Here is a 20,492-nt window from a genome sequence, read left to right on the forward strand (position 1 = left end):
CTATATCAATGATACTGCTTCAGAAAGGTTTTGTCACTGTCAGAATGGGCCTATATCAATGATATTGCTTCAGAAAGGTTTTGTCACTGTCAGAATGGGCCTATATCAATGATATTGCTTCAGAAAGGTTTTGTCACTGTCAGAATGGGCCTATATCAATGATATTGCTTCAGAACGTTCTTTTCACTGTCACCATGGGCAAAAATCAAGCAAACTGCTTCAGAAAGTGGAGTGCCATTTGCGTTCATTGCTGGCTTGTGAAGTTTCCAACCAACAGCTCCTCACTTGTTGCTCGATCTTCTTCAACTGTCCGTAATGGACGTCAGTGTAGTATGTTTAGTATCTTGTGGATGGTAATACACTGCTTTTATGACCGCGTGCGCACGCGCATTTTGGCGTGCACCTGAATGTTGCACCTGAATGTTGGCGTACACCTGAATGTTGCACCTGCATATTGGCGTGCACCTGAATGTTGCACCTGCATGTTGGCGTGCACCTGAATGTCGCACCTGCATGTTGGCGTGCACCTGAATGTTGCCCTGCACGTTGGCGTGCACCTGAATGTTGCACCTGCATGTTGGCGTGCACCTGAATGTTGCATGTTGGCGTGCACCTGAATGTCGCACCTGCATGTTGGCGTGCACCTGAATGTTGCCCTGCACGTTGGCGTGCACCTGAATGTTGCCCTGCACGTTGGCGTGCACCTGAATGTTGCACCTGCATGTTGGCGTGCACCTGAATGTTGCACCTGCATGTTGGCGTGCACCTGAATGTCGCACCTGCATGTTGGCGTGCACCTGAATGTTGCACCTGAATGTTGTACCTGCATGTTGGCGTGCACCTGAATGTTGCCCTGCACGTTGGCGTGCACCTGAATGTTGCCCTGCACGTTGGCGTGCACCTGAATGTTGCACCTGCATGTTGGCGTGCACCTGAATGTTGCACCTGCATGTTGGCGTGCACCTGAATGTTGCACCTGCATGTTGGCGTGCACCTGAATGTCGCACCTGCATGTTGGCGTGCACCTGAATGTCGCACCTGAATGTTGTACCTGCATGTTGGCGTGCACCTAAATGTTGCCCTGCACGTTTGCGTGCACCTGAATGTTGCCCTGCACGTTGGCGTGCACCTGAATATTGCCCTGCACGTTGGCGTGCACCTGAATGTTGCACCTGCATGTTGGCGTGCACCTGAATGTCGCACCTGCATGTTGGCGTGCACCTGAATGTTGCACCAGCATGTTGGCGTGCACCTGAATGTCGCACCTGCATGTTGGCGTGCACCTGAATGTCGCACCTGCATGTTGGCGGGCACACGGCTGGCCCAGCAGTACGTGTCAGAACACAGTCGGAGCAGAATTCTCACGGAGCACGTGGCAGCGCTTTGCTTGCTGTCGCTTTTCCTGGCTTCTCTTCGGCCATGTTCGTCAATGACGAAAGATGTGTGGACGTCACATGGCAATTTGACGTCATGGTCTCTTTAGATGTGAGTTATTCTGGTGGATGGCAAGTAAACTGAGCCATTATTCGAAAGAAGACACTGTCCATATCAGTCATACGTTGTTCCCTGTCCATATGATTACCCGCTGGAAAGGAAAATGAGAGAGAAAGACACGGGGATGTCTGTGCGATGGACGGATGAAAGACAGACAGACAGACAGACAGACAGGTGAGGGGGACGAAGCAGAGACGAGGTAAACAGGATGCAGACAGAAACTCCACTGGCGTACGCCTGCACACGGCCACGCTTTCCCGTCACATGAAAGAACACTTTTCACTCTCGTTCTGATGACGTCTCTGCCATCGATATGACGTAAGCACCTTGTGGACGTCATACCTCCACGTCCACAATGTCCACTCGCATGGTGGCAGGTCTCAGGGAGCGGCGTCGAAAACTGGCAGCGTTTCCTGCAACATCATCATCGTCATCATCACCATCATCATCATCATCATCATCACTATAGCCATTACTGTCATCATCATCATCACCATCATCATCATTATCATCACTATCGCCATCATCACCATCATCATCATCATCATTACCATCACCGTCATCATCATCATCATCGTCATCATCACCATCATCATCATCACCATCATCATCATCAGTATCGCCATCACCGTCATCATCATCATCATCACCATCATCATCATCATTATCATCACTATCGCCATCATCACCAGCACCATCATCATCATTATCATCATCATTATCACCATCACCGTCATCATCATCATCTTCTTCTTCATTACCATCAACATCACCATCATCATTTCCATCAACATCATCACCATCACCACCATTATCATCATTACCACCATCATCATTATCATAGCATCATGACCTTCACCATCACTGCCATTATCGTCATAATCATCACTATCGCCATCATCACCATCATCATCGCCATCACCACCACCATCGTCATCACCATCATCATCATTACCATCAACATCACCATCATCACTTCCATCATCATCTTCGCCATCATCACCATCACCATCACCACCATTATCACCATCATCATCATTATCATCACCATCATGACCTTCACCATCACTGCCATTATCATCATAATCATCACTATCGCCATCATCACCATCACCACCATTATAATCATCATCACCATCATCATAATCTAAACCATCATCATCATTACCGTCATAATCACCATAATCATCATCATTGTCATCATCATTATTATCATCATAAGAATAATGATAAAGTGATGGTGATGATGATGGCAATGATGTTACTAATACTTCACTGCTATAAATGGGATGCTGCTGCTGCTGCTGCTACTATGATACCTACAACTACCACTACTGTCATACCTACAACTACCACTACTATCATACCTACAACTACCACTACTATCATACCTACAACTACCACTACTGTCATACCTACAACTACCACTACTATCATACCTACAACTACCACTACTGTCATACCTACAACTACCACTACTGTCATACCTACAACTACCACTACTATCATACCTACAACTACCACTACTGTCATACCTACAACTACCACTACTGTCATACCTACAACTACCACTACTGTCATACCTACAACTACCACTACTGTCATACCTACAACTACCACTACTACTACGACGAAACAGTTATACCAGCAGGCCTTCTCACAACGATAACAACTTAAAGTTCACAGACACTGTAAAGCAGCAAGTCACAAAATGAAACCCTTTCTCTCTGTCTGTCTGTCTGTCACTGTCTCTCTCTCTTTGTCCCTCTCTTTGTCTCTGTCTCTCTCTCTCTCTCTCTCTCTCTCTCTCTGTGTCTTTCTCTGTCTCTGTCTCTCTCTGTCTCTCTCTGTCTCTGTCTCTCTGTCTCTGTCTGTCTCTCTCTCTCTCTCAGATAAGTCCGGAATGTCACGCTCCGTGACACGGACGTTCCAGAGAGGGCTGCACTGGTCTGATAAAACACTGGTGCTCCCAATCAGCGTGTCCGCCAAAGGCCAATGATCATGTGTGTGGCGGGGGAGTGTGTGTGTGTGTGTGTGTGTGTGTGTGGTGGGGGGCCTATATGTGTGTGTCTGTGCATTCAATTTTTTTTTGTAAAGCCCCAAGGTTATTTATCTGCGGAGCGTGTCAAAAACAGACCAATCTGTCTTACCGCCTGAAGTCAGAAACAAACGATAAATCTATCAACACCCAGCCCCCTGCAGGATGGATAACCACAGCTGTTTTGCATGACTTTGAACCGCTTAGAATGGATGGATACTTGGGATGAACAACCAAACTGAGTTCTAGTTAATAAACGTCACTATTTTGTTTCTGTTAAACCTTACTGTTTAGTGTGTGGCATCAGTTGCGTGATAAATCACTGAGTACATAGTTTCACTTTTTCTTCCTTCCATCCTCCCTTCCATCCTTCCTTCCTTCCTTCCTTCTATCCTTCCTTCCATCCATCCTTCTTTCCTTCCTTCCATCCTACCTTCCTTCCATCCTTCCTTCCATCCTTCCTTCCATCCATCCTTCCTTCCATCCTACCTTCCTTCCTTCCATCCTCCCTTCCATCCTTCCTTCCTTCCATCCTTCCTTCCACCCTTCCTTCCTTCCTTCCTTCCTTCCTTCCTTCCTTCCATCCTTCCTTCCTTCCATTCTTTCCTTCCTTTCTTCCATCCTCCCTTCCTTCCTTCCTTCCATCCTTCCTTCCACCCTTCCTTCCTTCCATCATTTCTTCCATCCTTCCTTCCTCCCTTCCTTCCATCCTTCCTTCCTTCCATCATTCCTTCCATCCTTCCATCCTCCCTTCTTTTCATCATTCCTTCCTTCCTTTTTTCCTTCACTGTCCACTCACCTTTCCGGGCGGCACAGCCTGCCACGTGGATGGAGCCCCGTTTGTCACACACCCTTCGCCCCTCACTCATCCCACCCCCCGCCCCAGAGAGGGGGCCAGCCCCTTGGACGGAGGACTTCCGGGACGCTGGAGCGTGGGGGGCATGGTGTCGGGGGCCAGAGGCGTGGGGGGCAGGGGTGCGGGGGGCAGGGGTCCGGGGGGCAGGGGAAGATGGGGTGAGGCGGGAGTGAAGGGAGTGGAGGGTGGGGGAGGCGGTGGGGGAGGTGGTGGCCAGCTCGTCCGTGAAGATGACGCTGATGCCGATGGTCTCTGCTCCCCCGTTGGTGCTGGCCGAGCCTGGGGACAGTGCACAGTGTGTTCATTTAGCTGTTCCATTAACACTATGTCAGGACAGTGCACAGGGTGTTCATTGAGCTGTTCCATTAACACTATGTCAGGACAGTGCACAGTGTGTTCATTTAGCTGTTCCATTAACACTATGTCAGGACAGTGCACAGGGTGTTCATTTAGCTGTTCCATTAACACTATGTCAAGACAGTGCACAGGGTGTTCATTGAGCTGTTCCATTAACACTATGTCAGGACAGTGCACACTGTGTTCATTTAGCTGTTCCATTAACACTATGTCAGGACAGTGCACACTTTGTTCATTTAGCTGTTCCATTAACACTATGTCAGGACAGTGCACAGTGTGTTCATTTAGCTGTTCCATTAACACTATGTCAGGACAGTGCACACTGTGTTCATTTAGCTGTTCCATTAACACTATGTCAGGACAGTGCACACTTTGTTCATTTAGCTGTTCCATTAACACTATGTCAGGACAGTGCACACTGTGTTCATTTAGCTGTTCCATTATGTCAGGACAGTGCACAGTGTGTTCATTTAGCTGTTCCATTAACACTATGTCAGGACAGTGCACACTGTGTTCATTTAGCTGTTCCATTAACACTATGTCAGGACAGTGCACAGGGTGTTCATTTAGCTGTTCCATTATGTCAGGACAGTGCACAGGGTGTTCATTTAGCTGTTCCATTAACACTATGTCAGGACAGTGCAGAGTGTGTTCATTTAGCTGTTCCATTAACACTATGTCAGGACAGTGCACAGGGTGTTCATTTAGCTGTTCCATTAACACTATGTCAGGACAGTGCACAGGGTGTTCATTTAGCTGTTCCACTATGTCAGGACAGTGCAGAGTGTGTTCATCTAGCTGTTCCATTAACACTATGTCAGGACAGTGCACAGGGTGTTCATTTAGCTGTTCCATTAACACTATGTCAGGACAGTGCACAGGGTGTTCATTTAGCTGTTCCATTAACACTATGTCAGGACAGTGCACACTGTGTTCATTTAGCTGTTCCATTAACACTATGTCAGGACAGTGCACACTGTGTTCATTTAGCTGTTCCATTAACACTATGTCAGGACAGTGCACAGGGTGTTCATTGAGCTGTTCCATTAACACTATGTCAGGACAGTGCACAGGGTGTTCATTTAGCTGTTCCATTAACACTATGTCAGGACAGTGCACACTGTGTTCATTTAGCTGTTCCACTATGTCAGGACAGTGCACAGGGTGTTCATTTAGCTGTTCCATTAACACTATGTCAGGACAGTGCACACTGTGTTCATTTAGCTGTTCCATTAACACTATGTCAGGACAGTGCACACTGTGTTCATTTAGCTGTTCCATTAACACTATGTCAGGACAGTGCACAGGGTGTTCATTTAGCTGTTCCATTAACACTATGTCAGGACAGTGCACACTGTGTTCATTTAGCTGTTCCATTAACACTATGTCAGGACAGTGCACACTGTGTTCATTTAGCTGTTCCATTAACACTATGTCAGGACAGTGCACAGGGTGTTCATTTAGCTGTTCCATTAACACTATGTCAGGACAGTGCACACTGTGTTCATTTAGCTGTTCCATTAACACTATGTCAGGACAGTGCACACTGTGTTCATTTAGCTGTTCCATTAACACTATGTCAGGACAGTGCACACTGTGTTCATTTAGCTGTTCCATTAACACTATGTCAGGACAGTGCACAGGGTGTTCATTTAGCTGTTCCATTAACACTATGTCAGGACAGTGCACACTGTGTTCATTTAGCTGTTCCATTAACACTATGTCAGGACAGTGCACACTGTGTTCATTTAGCTGTTCCATTATGTCAGGACAGTGCACAGTGTGTTCATTTAGCTGTTCCATTAACACTATGTCAGGACAGTGCACACTGTGTTCATTTAGCTGTTCCATTAACACTATGTCAGGACAGTGCACACTGTGTTCATTTAGCTGTTCCATTATGTCAGGACAGTGCACAGTGTGTTCATTTAGCTGTTCCATTAACACTATGTCAGGACAGTGCACACTGTGTTCATTTAGCTGTTCCATTAACACTATGTCAGGACAGTGCACAGGGTGTTCATTTAGCTGTTCCATTATGTCAGGACAGTGCACAGGGTGTTCATTTAGCTGTTCCATTAACACTATGTCAGGACAGTGCAGAGTGTGTTCATTTAGCTGTTCCATTAACACTATGTCAGGACAGTGCACAGGGTGTTCATTTAGCTGTTCCATTAACACTATGTCAGGACAGTGCACAGGGTGTTCATTTAGCTGTTCCACTATGTCAGGACAGTGCAGAGTGTGTTCATCTAGCTGTTCCATTAACACTATGTCAGGACAGTGCACAGGGTGTTCATTTAGCTGTTCCATTAACACTATGTCAGGACAGTGCACAGGGTGTTCATTTAGCTGTTCCATTAACACTATGTCAGGACAGTGCACACTGTGTTCATTTAGCTGTTCCATTAACACTATGTCAGGACAGTGCACACTGTGTTCATTTAGCTGTTCCATTAACACTATGTCAGGACAGTGCACAGGGTGTTCATTTAGCTGTTCCATTAACACTATGTCAGGACAGTGCACACTGTGTTCATTTAGCTGTTCCATTAACACTATGTCAGGACAGTGCACGGGGTTTTCATTTAGCTGTTCCATTAACACTATGTCAGGACAGTGCACAGGGTGTTCATTGAGCTGTTCCATTAACACTATGTCAGGACAGTGCACAGGGTGTTCATTTAGCTGTTCCATTAACACTATGTCAGGACAGTGCACACTGTGTTCATTTAGCTGTTCCACTATGTCAGGACAGTGCACAGGGTGTTCATTTAGCTGTTCCATTAACACTATGTCAGGACAGTGCACACTGTGTTCATTTAGCTGTTCCATTAACACTATGTCAGGACAGTGCACACTGTGTTCATTTAGCTGTTCCATTAACACTATGTCAGGACAGTGCACAGGGTGTTCATTTAGCTGTTCCATTAACACTATGTCAGGACAGTGCACACTGTGTTCATTTAGCTGTTCCATTAACACTATGTCAGGACAGTGCACACTGTGTTCATTTAGCTGTTCCATTAACACTATGTCAGGACAGTGCACAGGGTGTTCATTTAGCTGTTCCATTAACACTATGTCAGGACAGTGCACACTGTGTTCATTTAGCTGTTCCATTAACACTATGTCAGGACAGTGCACACTGTGTTCATTTAGCTGTTCCATTAACACTATGTCAGGACAGTGCACACTGTGTTCATTTAGCTGTTCCATTAACACTATGTCAGGACAGTGCACAGGGTGTTCATTTAGCTGTTCCATTAACACTATGTCAGGACAGTGCACACTGTGTTCATTTAGCTGTTCCACTATGTCAGGACAGTGCACAGGGTGTTCATTTAGCTGTTCCATTAACACTATGTCAGGACAGTGCACACTGTGTTCATTTAGCTGTTCCATTAACACTATGTCAGGACAGTGCACACTGTGTTCATTTAGCTGTTCCATTAACACTATGTCAGGACAGTGCACACTGTGTTCATTTAGCTGTTCCATTAACACTATGTCAGGACAGTGCACAGGGTGTTCATTTAGCTGTTCCATTAACACTATGTCAGGACAGTGCACAGGGTGTTCATTTAGCTGTTCCATTAACACTATGTCAGGACAGTGCACAGTGTGTTTCTCATTTCAGGACAGTGCACACAGTGACTTCCTTTAGCTTTTCCATTAAAACTATATGTCAGGACAGTGCACACAGTGTGTTTCTTTAGCTTTTCCATTAACACTATATGTCCATTCACTACTCTGTACATACAACGTGTGTGCTTGTGTAGGATGTGGAGAAAGTAAAGGTGGTGCTACCATTAATGAATGAATACATCAATTAACAGGCTTCAAAGGAAGGGTGCGACAACAGCACTGGTTTGTTTGTTTATCAACACCTGAATTACTCGTGTCTTCCTAAATGCCGAGCCTGTGAAAATCTGCATTCATTTTGATAATAATGTATGACAACAATACAACTGAAGTCATCATCATCAACAGCAACAATAATAACACCACTGACGACAACAACACTGGTGATGATGATGGCGATGATGATAGCCACTGTTATGATGATGGATCGGTTCATCAAACTAAATGTGACACCGACACTGTCATCACCAACATCAGCACCACCACCAGCAGCAACAGCAATGACTTCGTCATTACTGCCGTCATGGTAATCGTCATCATTACCATCATCAACAACACTAACAACATCAACATATCCATCATCATCATCATCATTGTCATCGCAATCATCATCATCAACAACAACAACAACAACAACAACGACAACCACAAACAACAACAAGGACAGCTTACTACGCTCCCCTTGCCTAATAATTATATCTCTTGGTCAATAGATTTCAATTCAAATCAAATTAAATCAAAACAATACTCCCAGTGCCTAACATAAGTGATGTTGAACATACCTGCAACCAAATCAAATCAAATCAATCAGCATCAGCAACAAGACATATAATTCTCAGAGTGCTTACAATCAGCTATGATCAACAGACTTGCAACCAAATCAAATCAAATCAAACAGCAGCAACAACAACAACAACATTATATTACACTCACAGTGCCTAACATCAGCTATGATGATCAGACTTGCACCAAATCAAATCAAATGAAACAGCAGCAAAAAAAAAACCACACCAACAGCAGCACTACATCACAATGACAGCGCCTCACAACACACCAACACCAGGTCACAATCAACAACGTCACAAACAACGTCACAAACAACACATAACACTGTAATAACCCAACACCAGGTCACAAACAACAACAGCACATCACACTGTAACAACCCACCAATACCACGTCACAAACAACAACAACACATCACACTGTAACAACCCACCAACACCACGTCACAAACAACAACAACACATCACATTGTAACAACCCACCAACACCACGTCACAGACAACAACACATCACACTGTAACAACCCACCAACACCACGTCACAGACAACAACACATCACACTGTAACAACCCACCAACACCACGTCACAAACAACAACAACACATCACACTGTAATAACCCACCAACACCACGTCACAAACAACAACAACACATCACACTGTAATAACCCACCAACACCACGTCACAAACAACAACACATCACACTGTAACAACCCACCAACACCACGTCACAAACAACAGCACATCACACTGTAACAACTAACACTTACAACCACAACACAGTCAAACAAAACACACAACAACAACACACAACACACTCACAAGCACAAAACATCACATGAACAACCACCAAATCAAAACAAAACAACACATCACAAAAACAAAACCACCACAACACACACACATCACAAATGAACAACCCTCACAACACCACCCAACACATACAATCAACTAACACGCCACAAACACGTCACAAACAACACATCAACACTGTAACAACCCAACACCAGGTCACAAACAACAACACACATCACACTGTAACAACCCACCAACACCACGTCACAAACAACATAACACATCACACTGTAACAACCCACCAACACCACGTCACAAACAACAACAACACATCACACTGTAACAACCCACCAACACCACGTCACAAACAACACATCACACTGTAACAACCCACCAACACCACGTCACAAACAACACATCACACTGTAACAACCCACCAACACCACGTCACAAACAACAACACATCACACTGTAACAACCCACCAACACCACGTCACAAACAACAACACATCACACTGTAACAACCCACCAACACCACGTCACAAACAACAACACATCACACTGTAATAACCCACCAACACCACGTCACAAACAACAACAACACATCACACTGTAACAACCCACCAACACCACGTCACAAACAACAACAACACATCACACTGTAACAACCCACCAACACCACGTCACAAACAACAACACATCACACTGTAACAACCCACCAACACCACGTCACAAACAACAACACATCACACTGTAACAACCCACCAACACCACGTCACAAACAACAACACATCACACTGTAACAACCCACCAACACCACGTCACAAACAACAACAACACATCACACTGTAACAACCCACCAACACCACGTCACAAACAACAACAACACATCACACTGTAACAACCCACCAACACCACGTCACAAACAACAACACATCACACTGTAACAACCCACCAACACCACGTCACAAACACACTGTAACAACCCACCAACACCACGTCACAAACAACACATCACACTGTAACAACCCACCAACACCAGTCACCCACCGGTCTTGAAGCCCGAGTCCAGACTGTCCTGCACGGAGTGGTCACTGGCCTTGCGGCCCGCCACGTGCTGCACGTGACCCTCCTCCACAGACCCCGCCCCTGCAGAGCTGTCCATGGATGACTGGGACCCGCCTTGCTGCTGGCCCTGCTGCAGGTCACCCTGCTGACCCTGCTGACCCTGATGACACTGCTGACCCTGATGACCCTGCAGCGTGTCCACACGCACGTCTAGCAAGCTGCCAGCAGGGTCCGTCGTCTTGAGGGCGTCAGCCGCCCCGACCAGCACGTTCTTCCTCTTCTGCGGCAGCTTGAGTTTGGCCTGGGCGTGTGAGTAGTAGAGCGTGAAGTTGTTGACGATGACGGGCACGGGCAGCGCCAGCATCAGCAGCCCGCACAGAGCGCAGATGGCCCCCACGATATAGCCCAGCGCCGTGCGGGGGTACATGTCACCGTAGCCCAACGTCGTCATGGTGACCACGGCCCACCAGAAGCCGATGGGGATGTTCTTGAAGTCGTTCCGCTCACCCTCCTCCACCTGCTCGGCGTAGAAGATGAAGCAGGCGAAGACGAGCACGCCGATGCCCAGCACGAGGATCATCAGCAGCAGCTCCTTGGCGCTGGCTTTGAGCGTGTGGCCCAGGATCTTCAGCCCCGAGAAGTAGCGGGTCAGCCTCAGGATCCGGAAGATCCGGATCACCCGGACCGACTTGAGCACGTAGAGGCCTGCCGAGTCCTCCAGGGAGGAGTCCACCAGCACGACCAGCATGTGCACGTAGAAGGGGAGGAGCGACAGCACGTCCACCCAGGTCAACAGGTGTCGGCAGTACGCCCTCTTGTCCGGGCAGAAGAGGGCGCGGAAGGCCAGCTCCAGCGTGAGGAAGGCCACACAGGTGTACTCCAGCACACACAGCCACAGCTTGGGGGTGGTGGCTCGCTGCACCTCGCGCACCGTCATGGCCTCGCTCCACGTCACGTTCACGTCAGTGCGCATGTCACGGAAGATGACGTGAGACTCGGCCACGAAAATGGCGATGTAGAGGAGGACGAAGACCACGGAGATGACGGCCAGCACCTGTGGAGTGGACAGAGAGAGAGAGAGAGAGAGAGGGAACTGGATGAATTACTCGTCAATGCACCTGCTAACTTCAAAAGTGAACAAAAGCAATCAAAACACAAATCGCCTGGATGAAAGAACAAAATGACCAATACATAAGGACGTTCTTCAGAAAAACGCAAACTGAAAACCCGACAGTTTCATGTAGGACCACACAGACAGACCAGCACACACAGAGGACCACACAGACAGACTGACAGCACACAGCACAGAGGACCACACAGACAGACTGACCAGCACACAGCACAGAGGACCACACAGACTGACTAACACACAGCACACAGCACAGAGGACCACACAGACAGACCAGCACACACAGAGGACCACACAGACTGACTGACAGCACACAGCACAGAGGACCACACAGACAGACTGACCAGCACACAGCACAGAGGACCACACAGACAGACAGACAGCACACAGCACAGAGGACCACACAGACAGACTGACCAGCACACAGCACAGAGGACCACACAGACTGACTGACAGCACACAGCACAGAGGACCACACAGACTGACAGCACACAGCACAGAGGACCACACAGACTGACCAGCACACAGCACAGAGGACCACACAGACTGACTGACCAGCACACAGCAAACCCCAACGTCTAACGTCCCCGGGCTAAGACTCTACAGTCACTTGTGTTGGGGAGTGTGATTTTCCGGCTGCCATACTTCGTTTTCGGGGAGGAGTGGGGGGTGAGGGGGGAGCAGCGAGGTGTATGCTCGGTTCGGTGTGTTAGGTTTTTGTAATTGTTGTTTTTCTTTCCTCTTTCAAAATACCGGTATGCTAATATTATGGATTGAAGGGTATCTGATGAAAGAAAGGGAATCCAGTTTGACTTCATTGATCCTACATTATGATATGATATGATATCATATGATATGATATATTTCGGAAAACCAGGCTCTAGGCGCTTTACAAACACGGAGTCATTTGCACAACAGGCTGCCTACCTGAGTAGAGCCGACTGACAGCTGCCATTGGGCGCTCATCATTCGTTTCCTGTGTCATTAAATCAGGTTTCAGTCACGCACACATATACACTTACACAGACATGTAACATTTTACGTGCATGGCCGCTTTGTTTATTTACCCTACCATGCAGGCAGCCATATTCCGTTTTCGGGGGTGTACATGCTGGGTATGTTCTTGTTTCCATAACCAACACCGATCGCTGACATGGAATACAGGATCTTTAACGTGCGTAATTGATATTCTGCGTGCGTATAAATACGGTGCACACATGTATCCCCGTGGATCGGATGACGCCCAGTGACGCCGGCTACAGACGCCATTAGTGCTAATCGTCCTGTCTTCCCCAGCACCGCCACCCTGCCTGCCACGGCCCGGCCCGGAGAGGTGCAGTTTATGTCGCTGTGCTGTGCTGTCCGCCGCTACATCATCCTTCTGCTGCAGGGCTGGCCCTTCTGGCAGTGTACGGTTGCGTGTCGGGTGCAGTTTTGGTCAGAGCATCGGAAGGAGAGAGACAGAGATACAAGGAGAGAGAGAGAGAGACAGAGATACAAGGACAGAGAGAGAGAGACAGAGAGCGACGAAGATAGACCGAGAGACACGGAGATAGAGAGGCAAGGAGAGAGAGAGAGACAAGGAGAGAGAGAGAGAGAGAGAGAGAGAGAGAGAGAGAGAGAGAGAGAGAGAGAGAGAGAGAGAGAGAGGAATATAGACAGAGACACGGAGATGGACAGAAAAACAGACACGGAGAGACAGAGACAGACATATATAGAGAGACACGGAGAGACAGAGACAGACAGAGAGAGACAGAGTCAGAAAGACAGAGAGAGACAGGGAAACACGGGGAGAGACAGAGAGAGTGAGAAGGGGGGAGACAGAGAGACAGAGAGAGAGGGTGAGGCAACAGAGAATGAGAGACACGTAGAGACATTGAGAACTGAAGACTAGGGGAGAGACAGAGAGACACTGAAAGACAGGGACGGAGACAGAGAGAGACAGAGAGACGAGAGACACTGAGAGACAGGAACAGAGACATAGAGAGAGAGACAAGGCCACACACACACACACACACACACACACACACACACACACACACACAAAGTAGGCCAAGTGAGAGCACCAACAGAGCGGATGAACAGAATAACCATGTGGTTCTGTTTACAGTATGGGTCGGGCGATCTCCGCCCCGCTGCAGTCAGTGCGAGGGAGACGTTAATCAACGTTGCGTGCTGGGCATTTCTGCAGCTGGGGGCAAAAAACAACACGGCACATCACTATTCCTGCACTGCTTCCTCAGTCAGTCACTTTCCCTTGTCAGCCCCTGAAAGAGGGTGCTTTGTCAAAAGGAACGCTCCCGTGAGAAACATTCCCGCCCGGACGTTCCGGGGTGGTGAAGCAAGTTTGCCTCCTGTTTATCAGTGCGGAATAACTGGTGTGTTTTTCCGCCATGTGAACTGTTGGAGGGGGAGCCGTTCCCTCAGACCACCGGCATCAAAGCTGTCCGGGTCAGTGCTCAGTGTTTCAATTTCAAAGAGCTGTCAGAGAGGGTACACTGCTCCATGTGTGAATGAACACACACACACGCGCGTGCCACCCCTTCTACCTAATCGCCCATGTATCAATTAACGCCACCTTTACTTCATAATCACTCACGTATCAATTAACTTGCCACCCCTAACTTCATAATTAGCCACGTATAAATCAATCACCACCCCCAACTCCATAATCACTCACGTATCAATTAATTGTCATCCCTACTTCATAATCACTCACGTGACAACTAATTGCCAACCCCTACTTCATAATCACTCACGTGACAACTAATTGCCAACCCCTACTCCATAATCACTCACGTGACAACTAATTGCCAACCCCCACTTCATAATCACTCACGTGACAACTAATTGCCAACCCCTACTCCATAATCACTCACGTGACAACTAATTGCCAACCCCCACTTCATAATCACTCACGTGACAACTAATTGCCAACCCCTACTCCATAATCACTCACGTGACAACTAATTGCCAACCCCCACTTCATAATCACTCACGTATCAATCAATTACCACCCGCTACTTCATAATCACTCACGTATCAATCAATTACCACCCCCGCTACTTCATAATCACTCACGTATCAATCAATTACCACCCGCTACTTCATAATTACTCACGTGACAACTAATTGCCAACCCCTACTTCATAATCATTCACGTATCAATCAATCACCACCCCTACTTCATAATCACTCACGTATCAATCAATCACCACCCGCTACTTCATAATCACTCACGTATCAATCAATCACCACCCGCTACTTCATAATCACTCACGTATCAATCAATTACCACCCCCTACTTCATAATCACTCACGTATCAATCAATCACCACCCGCTACTTCATAATCACTCACGTATCAATCAATCACCACCCCCTACTTCATAATCACTCACGTATCAATCAATCACCACCCGCTACTTCATAATCACTCACGTATCAATCAATCACCACCCGCTACTTCATAATCACTCACGTATCAATCAATTACCACCCGCTACTTGATAATCACGCACGTATCAATCAATTACCACCCGCTACTTGATAATCACTCACGTGACAATTGCCAACCGCTACTTCATAATCACTCACGTATCAATCACTTGCCACCCGCTACTTGATAATCACTCACGTGACAATTGCCAACCGCTACTTCATAATCACTCACGTATCAATCAATTGCCACCCGCTACTTGATAATCACTCACGTGACAATTGCCAACTGCTACTTCATAATCACTCACGTATCAATCAATTGCCACCCGCTACTTGATAATCACCACCCGTATCAATCAATTACCACCCGCTACTTCATAATCACTCACGTATCAATCAATTACCACCCCTACTTCATAATCACACACGTGACAACTAATTGCCAACCCCTACTTCATAATCACTCACGTATCAATCAATCACCACCCTTACTTCATAATCACTCACGTATCAATCAATCACCACCCGCTACTTCATAATCACTCACGTATCAATCAATTACCACCCGCTACTTCATAATCACTCACGTATCAATCAATCACCACCCCCTACTTCATAATCACTCACGTATCAATCAATCACCACCCCCTACTTCATAATCACTCACGTATCAATCAATTACCACCCGCTACTTCATAATCACTCACGTATCAATCAATCACCACCCCCTACTTCATAATCACTCACGTATCAATCAATCACCACCCCCTACTTCATAATCACTCACGTATCAATCAATCACCACCCCCTACTTCATAATCACTCACGTATCAATCAATCACCACCCCCTACTTCATAATCACTAACGCGTCAACTAATTGCCACCTACTTGCCAACCCCCACTTCATAATTACTCTTGTTACAACTAATTGTCACTCCTACCTTCTAATTATTCATGTATCAACTAATCACCAAGCCATACGAAATTCGGAGGGCCCAGTGAAAACAGGTTGTTGTCTTCGTTACCTAGCAACGGCCATACACGGCGCGGTTGTGGAAGGAAGAAGTAAGCAAGATAAAAGGCAGAGCTGTTTGTTGCTGTGCTGTTTACCACTGTGTACACAGCAATCACCAGGGGGCTGATAGCCATCCCCGTCCACTGACGTTAACTTAAAACAACAAAACGTTTAATGGCCACAAAGCCTTGCTGCAGGGATCTGTTGAGGGAGGGAGATGGAGGGGGAGACAGAAACAAAACAACCAATGGACTGACAGCACTGCGGGATGCTCAGAAAATCTGTTTGCAGAAACCCAGACTGTGACACAACTGACAGACCTGACCTGGAGGAATCTGGTGAACAGTTCTGTGTGACGCCCCAATGAGTCTTCACAGAGTAGTGAAAGAAGAAGAAAGATCTTTCTCTAAGACCCCCCCCCTCTCTCTCTCTCTCTCTCTCTCTCTCTCTCACCTCACTCCACCTTTCTCTCTCTCCTCACTCCCCCTTTCTCTCTCACCTCACTCCACCTTTCTCTCTCACCTCACTCCACCTTTCTCTCTCACCTCACTCCCCCTTTCTCTCTCACCTCACTCCACCTTTCTCTCTCACCTCACTCCACCTTTCTCTCTCACCTCACTCTCTCACCTCACTCCACCTATCTCTCTCACCTCACTCTCTCACCTCACCCCCCCCTTTCTCTCTCACCTCACTCTCTCACCTCACCCCCCCTTTCTCTCTCACCTCACTCCACCTCTCTCTCTCTCACCTCACCCCCCCCCTTTCTCTCTCACCTCACTCCCCCTTTCTCTCTCACCTCACTCCCTCTTTCTCTCTCACCTCACCCCCTCTCTCTCTCTCACCTCACTCCACCTTTCTCTCTCTCTCACCTCACTCCGCCTCTCTCTCTCACCTCACTCCCCCTTTCTCTCTCACCTCACTCCGCCTTTCTCTCTCACCTCACCCCCCCTCTCTCTCTCTCAACCTCACCCCCCTTTCTCTCTCACCTCACTCCACCTTTCTCTCTCTCTCACCTCACTCCACCTCTCTCTCTCACCTCACTCCGCCTCTCTCTCTCACCTCACTCCACCTCTCTCTCTCACCTCACTCCACCTTTCTCTCTCTCTCACCTCACTCCACCTCTCTCTCACCTCACTCCGCCTCTCTCTCTCACCTCACTCCCCCTTTCTCTCTCACCTCACTCCGCCTCTCTCTCTCACCTCACTCCCCCTTTCTCTCTCACCTCACTCCGCCTCTCTCTCTCACCTCACTCCCCCTTTCTCTCTCACCTCACTCCCCCTTTCTCTCTCACCTCACTCCACCTCTCTCTCACCTCACTCCCCCTTTCTCTCTCACCTCACTCCCCCTTTCTCTCTCACCTCACTCTCTCACCTCACTCCCCCTTTCTCTCTCACCTCACTCCACCTTTCTCTCTCACCTCACTCTCTCACCTCACTCCACCTTTCTCTCTCACCTCACTCCCCCTTTCTCTCTCACCTCACTCCACCTCTCTCTCTCACCTCGCTCCGCCTCTCTCTCTCACTCACTCCACCTCTCTCTCTCACCTCTCTCTCACCTCACTCCGCCTCTCTCTCTCACCTCACTCCACCTCTCTCTCACCTCACTCCCCCTTTCTCTCTCACCTCACTCCACCTTTCTCTCTCACCTCACTCCCCCCTTTCTCTCTCACCTCACTCCACCTTTCTCTCTCACCTCACTCCGCCTCTCTCTCTCACCTCACTCCCCCTTTCTCTCTCACCTCACTCCACCTTTCTCTCTCACCTCACTCCGCCTCTCTCTCTCACCTCACTCCGCCTCTCTCTCTCACCTCACTCCCCCTTTCTCTCTCACCTCACTCCCCCTCTCTCTCTCACCTCACTCCCCCTTTCTCTCTCACCTCACCCCCCTTTCTCTCTCCACCTCACTCCGCCTTTCTCTCTCACCTCCACTCCGCCTCCTCTCTCTCACCTCACCCCCCCCTCCTCTCTCTCACCTCACCCCCCCTTTCCCTCTCTCACCCCACTCCACCTTTTCTCTCTCACCCTCACTCCACCTTTCTCTCTCACCTCACTCTCTCACCTCACTACCCCACCTATCTCTCTCACCTCACTCTCTCACCTCAACCCCCGCCCTTTCTCTCTCACCCACTCACCTCCTCTACTCACCCCCCCCTTTCTCTCTACCTCACTCCCACCTCTCTCTCTTATCCACCTCACCCCCCCTTTTCTTCTCTCACCCACTCTCCACCTTTCTCTCTCCCCTCACTCCCCCTTTCCTCTCTCACCTCACTCCCTCTTTCCTCTCTCACATCTACCCCCCCTCTCCTCTCTCACCCACTCCACCTTTCCTCCTCTCTTCACCTCCACTCCCGCCACTCTCTCTCACCTCACTCCCCCTTTCTCCTCTCACCTCACTCCGCCTTTCCTCTCACCTCACTCCGCTCTCTCTCTCACCTCACCCACCCTCTCTCTCACCTCACTCCCCCTTTCTCTCTCACCTCACTCCACCTTCTCTCTCTCACCTCACTCCACCTCTCTCTCTCACCTCACTCCGCCCTTTCTCTCTCACCTCACTCCACCTCTCTCTCTCACCTCACTCCACCTTCTCTCTCTCTCACCTCACTCCACCTCTTCTCTCTCACCTCACTCCACCTCTCTCTCTCACCTCACTCCCCCTTTCTCTCTCACCTCACTCCACCTCTCTCTCTCACCTCACTCCACCTTCTCTCTCTCACCTCACTCCCCTCTCTCTCTCACCTCACTCCCCCTTCTCTCTCACCTCACTCCCCCTTTCTCTCTCACCTCACTCCCCCTTTCTCTCTCACCTCACTCCCCCTTTCTCTCTCACCTCACTCCACCTCTCTCTCACCTCACTCCACCTTTCTCTCTCACCTCACTCCACCTTTCTCTCTCACCTCACTCCCCCTTTCTCTCTCACCTCACTCCACCTTTCTCTCTCTCCTCACTCCACCTCTCTCTCTCTCCTCACTCCCCCTTTCTCTCTCTCACCTCACTCCACCTTTCTCTCTCTCCTCACTCCACCTCTCTCTCTCTCCTCACTCCCCCCTTTCTCTCTCTCCTCACTCCACCTTTCTCTCACCTCACCCCCCCTTTCTAAGACTCTCTCTCCTCACTCCCCCTTTCTCTCTCACCTCACTCCCCCTCTCTCTCTCACCTCACTCCACCTTTCTCTCTCTCTCTCACCTCACTCCCCCTTTCTCTCTCACCTCACTCCACCTTTCTCTCTCTCTCTCACCTCACTCCCCCTTTCTCTCTCACCTCACTCCACCTTTCTCTCTCACCTCACTCCGCCTCTCTCTCTCTCCTCACTCCACCTCTCTCTCACCTCACTCCCCCTTTCTCTCTCACCTCACTCCCCCTTTCTCTCTCACCTCACTCCACCTTTCTCTCTCTCTCTCACCTCACTCCCCCTTTCTCTCTCACCTCACTCCACCTTTCTCTCTCACCTCACTCCGCCTTTCTCTCTCACCTCTCCCCCTTTCTCTCTCACCTCACCCCCCCTTTCTCTCTCTCACCTCACTCCACCTTTCTCTCTCTCACCTCACTCCACCTTTCTCTCTCACCTCACTCCCCCTTTCTCTCTCACCTCACTCCACCTTTCTCTCTCACCTCACTCCCCCTTTCTCTCTCACCTCACTCCCCCTTTCTCTCTCACCTCACTCCACCTTTCTCTCTCTCTCACCTCACTCCACCTCTCTCTCTCACCTCACTCCACCTTTCTCTCTCTCACCTCACTCCACCTTTCTCTCTCTCACCTCACTCCACCTTTCTCTCTCACCTCACTCCACCTTTCTCAGACTCTCTCACCTCACTCCACCTTTCTCTCTCACCTCACTCCCCCTCTCTCTCTCACCTCACTCCACCTCTCT

General features: G+C 48.6%; 1 protein-coding gene across 1 annotated transcript in view; it reads right to left on the bottom strand.

Moving 5' to 3' along the window:
• Positions 1–1,205: 1,205 nt before the first annotated feature.
• The window catches only part of LOC143286613 (voltage-gated potassium channel KCNC1-like), a 65,705-nt gene continuing 46,418 nt past the window's right edge, over positions 1,206–20,492 (bottom strand). Inside the window, exons 4-6 of the mRNA XM_076594251.1 lie at positions 11,022–12,093; positions 4,332–4,667; positions 1,206–1,907 (exon numbers count right to left, since the gene is read on the bottom strand). Coding sequence (XP_076450366.1) covers positions 1,831–1,907; positions 4,332–4,667; positions 11,022–12,093 — 1,485 coding nt within the window. The 3' untranslated portion in view covers positions 1,206–1,830. The remainder of the gene's footprint in view (positions 1,908–4,331; positions 4,668–11,021; positions 12,094–20,492) is intronic.

Source organism: Babylonia areolata, chromosome 10 (assembly GCF_041734735.1).
Source record: "Babylonia areolata isolate BAREFJ2019XMU chromosome 10, ASM4173473v1, whole genome shotgun sequence".
In the NCBI taxonomy this organism is placed as follows: Eukaryota; Metazoa; Mollusca; class Gastropoda; order Neogastropoda; family Buccinidae; genus Babylonia; species Babylonia areolata.